This window comes from Thamnophis elegans, chromosome 4, assembly GCF_009769535.1.
Source record: "Thamnophis elegans isolate rThaEle1 chromosome 4, rThaEle1.pri, whole genome shotgun sequence".
NCBI lineage: Eukaryota > Metazoa > Chordata > Lepidosauria > Squamata > Colubridae > Thamnophis > Thamnophis elegans.
The window spans coordinates 1,516,420-1,526,358 of record NC_045544.1 but is presented as its reverse complement, the minus strand read 5'-3'; the positions used below and the strand labels follow the sequence as shown (position 1 = coordinate 1,526,358).

General features: G+C 40.8%; 1 protein-coding gene across 1 annotated transcript in view; it reads right to left on the bottom strand.

Moving 5' to 3' along the window:
• The window catches only part of MYOM2 (myomesin 2), an 80,436-nt gene extending 71,879 nt beyond the window's left edge, over positions 1-8,557 (bottom strand). Inside the window, exons 1-4 of the mRNA XM_032215146.1 lie at positions 8,451-8,557; positions 6,026-6,142; positions 2,852-2,993; positions 1,471-1,628 (exon numbers count right to left, since the gene is read on the bottom strand). Coding sequence (XP_032071037.1) covers positions 1,471-1,628; positions 2,852-2,993; positions 6,026-6,142; positions 8,451-8,557 — 524 coding nt within the window. The remainder of the gene's footprint in view (positions 1-1,470; positions 1,629-2,851; positions 2,994-6,025; positions 6,143-8,450) is intronic.
• Between the last annotated feature and the right edge of the window lie 1,382 nt (positions 8,558-9,939).

Here is a 9,939-nt window from a genome sequence, read left to right as displayed (position 1 = left end):
CAGAAAACCATTGTTGTGTTGCATTTGTGCTGATAAATAAATAAAGGGAGACTAGTATAGATCTATTTCAAGCTATTTAGCTCTCATCAGCTAGCCGTACCCTTACTGGGATTCGAACCTGGGCTGCTTTTACATGTTAGGCAGTTGTATTAGCCTCTAAGCCACAAGTTCTCCTCCCTTACCAGCTGAGTCAAGGAAATGATTAAGTGTTATGTCAAAGCACCTGGTATGCCAAAACATGGGAGGGAGCATATTGCTTCCCTGTTGCCTTTCAGTTCCACTAGGAGCCTTCCAGGCAGAAAACCATTGTTGTGTTACATTTGTGCTGATAAATAAATAAAGGCAGATTAGTATAGATCTATTTCAAGCTATTTAGTTCTCATCAGCTAGCCATACCCTTACTGGGAATCGAACCTGGGCTGCTTTTACATGTTAGGTCCCTTGGCTCAGCTAATAAGGGAGGAGAGCTTGTGGCTTAGAGGCTAATACAACTGCCTAACATGTAAAAACAGCCCAGGTTCGAATCCTAGTAAGGGTATGGCTGGCTGATGAGACCTAAATAGCTTGAAATAGATCTATACTAGTCTTTATTTATTTGTTTGTTTGTTTATTTATTTATTTATCAGCACAAATGCAAAATACATATATACATATATATACACATATACATACATGCATGCATGCATACATGCATACATACATACATACATACATACATACATACATACAGCTCCATAAGGGAAGGCGGCACTCTGAAAAGCCATTAAGTTAACTTCTCTCTTGAAGACCTGCTAGGAAAGTTGTGTCCCTGATACCTGAGGTGGGATGAAGCTAACATTTCCATAAATTGGGAAGTAGCTCAATTATAATTATAACTTCCCAGAGCAGCTTTCCATTAGTTTCACCTGAGCTAGAAGTAAATTACATCAGCTGCCAAATAAGGATGACATTGTGGGATTTCATTGGGAGCTACGCAAAGGTTACACACAGAGGACCCCTGAGGTTAGATTTGAGGTATCTCGAGATTAGATTTACAGTATGATTCTTGCTGTATACCTCCATAGTTTCAGTTGAATATCATTTTCTCTGCTGAGTTTCAAGCTTTTATATTTTCATATCCTAATGAAGAAACGCTATTAAAATCATTTTGGGACTTAGCGGCTGATTGAAGAGTTATTCAGCTCTGTCCAGAAGGACATCGAGCACTCTGCCCCCCTGAACTTTTCTCAATGAACATCTCAGCATGCAACCCGTTTCAAGCTCTGAAGCCTCCAATCGATGCCTTCAAGGATAGAGTCGGAAGCTTCGCTGTCATTCATGTCGAAGCGACGGCATCCATCCAGAATGCCTTTGAGGATTATAAAGGGTTCTTAAACATAGCCAATATAAAAGTGACATTTAATAGCTGGGTTATTACATGAATAACACTTAGCACCATCTTGAGATTCCTGGAAAGAGTCAAAGGCTTACCATTGTACAACAGGGGTGGGAAATCCTTGGACCGTACAATAAAGCCTGACGGACATCCTTTCCCACACAGTGTGAGATCTCAGCCGCACTAGAAATTCCGGTGCTCGGCAGATGTTTTCTTCAACCGCGTACCTTTCCAAGGCCATTTTTTCCTCTACCTGTAAAGTAATTGTGGGGAAACCACTCAATCACCCTTGAGTTCATGCATTAAGCTATTACAATCTTGTAGCATTTTTTTAAAAAATTAGAAAAACCTATAGCCCACAGGTTCATGTTTTTTAAATAATCCCTGAGGACATGACTCAAGGAAGATGTGTTATTTATTAACAAAATTTAGTTTATTTAATTCAAACCACCCCTAAATAAATAGAATGTTAATACATGTGTGACCCGACAAATGCGCGCCCGACAAATGCACGCCGACAAAACCACTGTGACAAAACGGCGATGTTGAAAGCGCGCCCACTAAAACGCGCCAACAAAACCACGCCCACAAAAGCACGATTAGGTTAGGGTTAGGGTTAGGGTTAGGGTTAGGGTTAGGGTTAGGGTTAGGGGTAGGGGTAGGGGTAGGGGTAGGGGTAGGGGTAGGGTTAGGGTTAGGGGTAGGGGTAGGGGTAGGGGTAGGGGTAGGGGTAGGGGTATGGGTAGGGTTAGGGTTAGGGTTAGGGTTAGGGTTAGGGTTAGGGTTAGGGTTAGGGTTAGGGTTAGGGTTGTTAACGTTGTTACCGTTGTTTTTGCGTTGTTTTCGATTGCATGCTTTTGTCAACGTGCATTTGTCAATGCGCTTTAGTGGGCGCGCTTTCAACGTCACCGTTTTGTCACGGCAGTTTTGTCGGCGCGCATTTGTCGGGCGCGCATTTGTCGGTGAACCAATACATGCATTTAAAACTTGCAAATTCCACAGACCCTGGAAAGGAATATTCTCCAGAAACAATCAAGCAACGGTGTCAGTTGTGAATGGCAGGTGTGACTTCAGGCCAACTTCAACTGTTGTCATAAAGAGGTTTTCTTGTTTCGTTTTGCCTTGATGTTATGCTAGCAAGAATGTTTTATAAATTATGGAGTACAGCAGGGTTCTCCCAACATAGCAACTTTAAGACTCATGGACTTTTACTCCCAGAATTCCCCAGCCAGCCAGGCATGCTGGGGAATTCTGGGAGTTGAAGTCCACAAGACTCAAAGTAGCCAAGTTTGGAGACCCTGGAATACAGCATAACATGGCAATCCAGCCCTTTTGACGTATTCAACAAATCAGGGTTCAAATAAATAATGGTTTAAGGTGAGTTAGGAACCCCGGTGTTCAGCCTGTCCTGGTAGGAAAACAAGTAACTGGTGGAGATTATTTTCTACTAATTGAAAGGAAAAGAAAATAAGGTACCATCCTCTGTATGGCAACTTTATCCAGTTGTTCTCTAGCATGGAGTCGGGCTGTGCGAACCTCATCCTCTAAAGCCGCCACACTCCTGACATACCGGATTCTCCTCTGTTCACTCCAGTGCAGAGATTTTTGCTCCTGACTCCTGCAACATCAGAGGGAAAACTAATTAGGCTTCACCTAGAACAGTGTTTCTCAACCTTGGCAACTTAAAGATGTCCGGACTTCAACTCCCAGAATTCCCCAGCCAGCATTTGCTGGCTGGGGAATTCTGGGAGTTGAAGTCCGGAAATCTTCAAGTTGCTAAGGTTGAGAAACACTGACCTAGAAGTTACCAAAATATTGCAGCAGGTTAAGGAAAGTTATGAAAGTTATCCCTTCGACAGCATTAAGTTGGAAAAACTGCATTCCGGTGTAGTGGTGAAAGCGCTGGCCTAGAAACCAGGGGGCTGGGAGTTCTAATCCCGCCTTAGCCATGAAAGCCAGCTGGGGGCCCTTGGGCCAGTCACTCTCTCTCTCTTTCAGCCCTACCCACTTCACAGGGTTGTTGTTGTGGGGGAAATAGGAAGAGAGAGGAGTATCAAGTAAGTTCACACTCTTGAGTTATTTACAAAAATAATAAAGGCGGGATCAAAATCTAATAAATAAATCAACTCTATAGAAGTGGCTGAGAACTTTGCAAGCTCTCTTTAATTACAGGTAATTACAGGCATCTATGTACATCCCATTTTATCCTCACAAAATCCCTTGCGGGTGGTAATACTGTGATCAAGATCATACAGCAAACAATGAAACATCCAATGAGGACATAAGTATTGTCCAGATTTAATCCAAAGCTCTAACTACATCAGACCATTTTGACATTCTTTGGTGGAGAATCCACTATCAAAGGGAAGGAATTCATTAAAAAGCAGGAAAGTCCCTAGTTTAAACAAAGATGCTTTGTGTTGTCTTTAAAGAGAGGTTGACACAAAACAGCTTTTCAGGCAACAACTCCTCCTATCTCCCACGCTACCATCTTTCTCGACACCGAAAAACCCATGTGCAGCCTTCCTCTGCTTTACATAGCAACAAATATACAGATAATTAGCATTACCAAACAATAGGCTAGGGCAACTTTAGGTAGGACTAAATGGATTGGGATAACATCAATGTCTAGAATAATCTTCTTTCCAATGGAATAAAGTACAGGTCCAGGATCTCTTTGGTGATTCTGGGAGCCTGTTTGGGATAAGGGTTAAATATATTTAAGGGGAGAAGAGGGGTACATCCCCCTGAAGCTTTCTAACATCCTTCCAAAGCTGATTACTCCAATAATGTCATGATGCCACTGCCTGCCTCATAACGTCACTGACTATGGGAGGAAGAGGAGGGAGGGAGGAAAAAAAGAGAGAGGAAGGAAGGAAGGAAGTGAGAGGGAGGGAAGGAGGGAGGGGCCCTTGGTCCATCTCTAAAGAAGTGAAGCCAATAAGAAGAACATTTAGACACCTACATAAATAACTTGGAATTGCTTCAAGCACTGGAGGGGTATTTTCAGGACTAAAAATACCATTTCAGATTTCTCAAATAGCAAGACACGATTCAGATATCTGGAAAAAATAGCCCAGCCTATCCAACTTGTTTCTAAGCCACATACCCTGGGTGCAAGTGTGTCTGACCATCTCTAAAACAAATGTGAATTTAAATGAGCAAAAGTCAGGAAAATATCTTCAACATTGTCACCTTTTCTACTGCATAGTCAGTTTTGCAGCATATTTGAAGAGCCGACGCTACCCTAATGCCATGGCACAGAGCTGCTATAAAAGATTGATGACAGACGTGCTAATATGATTTGGTGAGGTGGTCAGATAAGTGACACACACACACACAGACACACACACACACACATCCCACTTTCTCCTAATTAGAGTATTCCAAATGTGAATGCCAGCTCTCTTTTTTCTAAGACTAGTGGTACCGAGGCAGTATGAGAACTAAACCCCCCCTGTCACGGAAACAATTTTGCCTCATGTGGAATCCCAGCCGATTTCTGTACATTCTGGACCCGGTTCCTCATGGTCGACCAAATCACTATCTATAGATTGGTCACTTGAACCAAGGTCAGCGTTCTCCTCCCTTGCAGAAGTAAGACTGCCAAGGGGAAACATGAGGATCCTCAGCTGAACTGCAAAGGAACGGGAGGAAGGGATCGCCATAACTTTACTTTTCATAACACAGTGGGAGCAGGTCACTGATATATTTGCTGCACAGAACCTCGGTGGGCACAGAGCCATTCACTACAAATAGGAATAAAGTTAGCCGGAGGACATCTCCTTGCTTCAACTGAGAGATCACTTTAAGTCTCCCCAATGATTAAGAGACAACTACTCTCTTTCCCCGAAAATAAGACCTCTCCCGGATAATAAGCCCAATTGAGCTTCTGAGTGCATGCGCTAAAATAAGCCCTCCCTCAAAAATATTTAAACGCATGCGCAGCTCATCCCCGCCATTTCCTCTGCTTGCTTGCCACGCAAACAACATGAGGTGAGGAAGTGAGGCTGGAGGGGGAGAAAGAGAGGAGGAACATGCCCCATGAATCCTATATGCCCTTAACTAACAGCCGCTTTCACAACCTTAGCTACCGGGCCCCTTCGGTCACGCTAATGGCCTCCACAAAAAGAGCAGCAGGCCGAGTGACGCACAACACAGTAGCAATAGCAATAGCAGTTAGACTTCTATACCGCTTCATAGGGCTTTCAGCCCTCTCTAAGCGGTTTACAGAGTCAGCATATCGCCCCCAACAACAATCTGGGTCCCCGTTTTACCCACCTCGGAAGGATGGAAGGCTGAGTCAACCTTGAGCCGGTGAGATTTGAACCGCTGAACTGCAGATAACAGTCAGCTGAAGTGGCCTGCAGTACTGCACTCTAACCACTACGCCACCTCGGCTCTTAGATAGATAGATAGATAGATAGATAGATAGATAGATAGATAGATAGATAGATAGATAGATAGATAGATAGATAGATGATTGATAGATAGATAGATAGATAGATAGATAGATAGATAGATAGATAGATAGATAGATAGATAGATAGATTTCGATCACATGCCAGTTTCCCTAAAGTTGCTTAACCAATCAGCAGACAAATGTTTGGCCCTGGATACCTTTATGGTTGTAGCTAAAGAAAGTTTTACCTTTCCTGGTATTCCCGCAAGGCCTCTTCAGACGTCGTGTGGAGTTTTCGGGCGCAAAGTACGCATGTTGTTTTGCCCAGGCTTGATGATGTTTGGTAAGCCTGTCTAGAAGCCGCCCTTCAAAATACAGAATGATCCTTCTATAGCAGTAATCATAATAACAACGGCAGAAACACGTTGAACCAGTTTCTATAACTTTTCAGGCAAAGAAAAAACTGACCGTTGACCAATTTGTATATATCACCTACTCTTACATTTCACATCTTTTAAGCAGGAGAAGATAATCTAATAGGATGTTTTACTCCGATCCTAATCTGAACCATTGCTGTTTCAGTTTAGATGGGTAGGTCGTAGATCGCATAGAGCAGAGGGGTAGAACCTGAAATCTTGCATCCTTCAAAGGTCTTAGATATAATTCTTACAGGTCTGCAAAAATGTTACCAAGTTTATTCTGATAAAAAGAGGAAACTAATTGCACAACTTCAATCCTATTAGTTTTAATTAAATTTTAAAGTAAATTGCATTTTAGTTTGGCCCTAGCACCAGCTACTATTTTGGGGAGTGTAGCCTTTGACCTACCCCACAACAATCAAATTGGTACTGAAATTATTTCAAATAATAAATTTGAGCTTTGATATGGAAGAGGAAGAGGGACGAGGTCAGAAACACTAACATTCAAAGTCTATAAAGAAAGTTGTAGGAATCTGAAACTTTCCCGACTCTAGGTCTCATTTTCATTGAAATGCTAATCCAACTTGTTCCTCTTTCCAAGCAAAACATTCCCAGAGAGAATAATTCACCTATCTCCCATGAGTTTTCTTCAAGGCATAATTCTGGATCTTACATAACATTCTCCATCTTGGAATTTGCAATAGCCCAACTTGCATGGAGGTTTGGCCACGAGAGGCAAATCAGCTGAAACCCCGTGGTCTCTTGAACCACCACCTAAAGCAGAGTAACTTGCGAAGGTTGAAATTGGCAAAGCATATTTCTTTCTTTTGTTGGAGTTCGTGTCTCCCAGGAGACTTGTTCCATATGTCTCAGATTTTCTGAATATAAGGAATCTTTCAGGCTCAGTAATTCCCACATGCAGTCAAGGGTATATAGTGAGGATACACCTCTACCTCCCTGCTGAGAGTAACTATGGTCACATCAGAGATTCAAATGTGAACAGAATACAGTGATACCTTGGTACTCAACTGCTTTGAAACTCATCGAATTTGGTACTCAATGCATTTTGATGTGAAAATTTTGTCCCAATACTCGTTGTTTGTTGCATGAGCTAAACTTGTCGGTATTGGCTGCCTTGTGACTCACAACATTATATTTTATAGAAAATAATTATCAACATCATCTCACCTCCCGGAACCAATTAATGATAAATATTGAGGTATCACTGTAATAGGAAAATTCATGAACATTCAGAATAATGTTATCAATAACTTCACTATACTAAAAACAATAAGTTTAACGTCTCTATGGTGAAAATGGTAAAGTTTATGTTCTACAAAAGAAACCACAAATTTCATTTTCTCTATTCAATTTGCTAAAATAATTCCTTGTTATAGTAGAAGGGACGAAAATGATAGTCAGACTGCAAATAGGGGCTAATCCTTTTCAAAATATGTTTTTTAAAAAACTTTGTTTTAAAAAAAATTGTTGTATTGTTCTCATGACAGCACTTCATCACCCTGAAATTTTTAGGCCCCAATAGTAGCAGATATATTTCCTAATATCATCCTTCCATTATAAGGCAAAAGGTAGAACAGGCTGCTTACCTGAAGTAGTGCATTCTTCTCAGGAGAAATCTTTAACTACAGAATTGATAGTTATTTCTCAGAGATGTTGTAGTGGACTATGTCCTCCTATTTCTATGATTCTATTATTATTTTTGGCACAAATGTAAACCTGACAATACTATGAATTGTTGGGTAAATGCATGGACCCTACCCTGGACCTTCATTCTTAAAACCTGGCTCCTCCCCCAGAGTTAGGGTTAGAGTTAAGGTTAAGTTGGTGGTGGGTCCTTGATGAGAATGTTGTGAATTGAGATAGTGCTGGTATTACTGTTTCTGAAAATGTCACCATTTGCTTTTACTGTTCTTATTAACTTGCTTTCAAGATTGCATGCCACTCAGAGTCACAAGAGAAAGTGGGTTACGGTTAAACCTTACACATATGGTAAGTAAATAAATTGATTGGAAACTTCCAAGACTAAGTTAGCTCACAATTGTCAGTTGCATCCTGTTATATCCTTGGGAAGTCAATTTCAATGCTCCCATGAAAGACATCGGAACAAGAAACTGATTGTAGAATGTAATAATACCATAGCTCTTGTCATTATTCACTTTGATTAGTTTTTATAAATCAAAAGGTATGCAGATGTGAATTACTTTCATATGGGAACAACAGTGATGCTCCTTACCTCCTTGCTGAATATTCCTGGAGCATGTATCTAGTATCACGGTTGCGATAAGACAGATCAAAATGCTTGTGCGATTTTTGGTAGAACGGTACTCTCTTAGACGACATGATGGAATCTGCCACTGTTCACTATTCCTGTAAATTAAAAACATTACATTTCAATTTGATCAGAGCTTTCTGGCCACTTCATCACAACCTTCAAACTGAAATGGACTATGTAAAAACATTCATTGTTGAATGCCAGTGGCTGCAGCAATTAAAACATGCCATCAAAATATATTAGACTAAATGTTTCGTTTCACTTTTTAGGAAATGTGCATTTCAATCCTAAGAATGCTTACAAATCCATCAATCAAGCTGATCTTCAACTGACATAGCATAATATTGATGTCTTAGGTCCAATCTACTTCATTTCACCATTTAATCATGTAATATTTACCATCCCCAAAATTTGGCCTAGGAATTGATATCCACAGTCAGAAAATCCCCCTTTACAAGTTCTGTGCTTTTGTCCACAATTAATTTCCATGTAGGAGCTATATAACTTTTCCAAGATTATAGACCTGAAATAATTATGTCACCATTTGCACAAGATTTATTCCTTACAATTTTCGAAACAGTGTGGCTTGCTGTATAACTGTCACTCGATCACTTTCCCTGCAAAACATGGGATACTACATGTTATAGTTGTTATACATGTTATAGTTGTTATAGTTAAAGAATTCCTCACTTAGTTATGGTCACCAAACAATAACCGACATATCTTTCTGTAGTCACTGTAAAAATGTATCATCAACATCATTTCGTCATTTTTATTTTACTGTGTTTTTTAATGGATTTGATAGCAATAGCAATAGCAGTTAGACTTATATACCGCTTCACAGGGCTTTCAGCCCTCTCTAAGCAGTTTACAGAGTCAGCATACCGCCCCCAACAACAATCCGGGTCCTCATTTCACCCACCTCGGAAGGATGGAAGGCTGAGTCAACCTTGAGCCAGTGAGATTTGAACAGCCGAACTGCAGCTAGCAGTCAGCTGAAGTGGCCTGCAGTGCTGCATTTAACCACTGTGCCACCTTAGCTCTTGATGGGATAACTAAGATTCCTTTCATCTCTTTTCTTACACCCACAAACTTCTGAACCTTCAAAAGGTTTTTCAAGTGTGGCAATACACAACCCTTCAATAAATACTGTTTTGCTTTATTCTACCAAGAGGTCCTATATCTAAAGTGCATCTACAATTCTTTCTCCTACTGAATGCAGGAATTAGGTACATTGGCTAAATGGGGTCCACAACCAATGGCTAGAAAACATGGCTGATTTCTGGGGTTCTTGATGCTCTCTGAGCTTAGTTGTTTTTTTTTCTAGACTTTTCATTACCAAACTAGATAATATCATCAGTGAAAATTATCATCATCATCAGTGCACTGATGAAGTTCCTACTTGTCATACCTGCAAGCCATCTTGAGAGACTGCCTGCTGCCAATTACC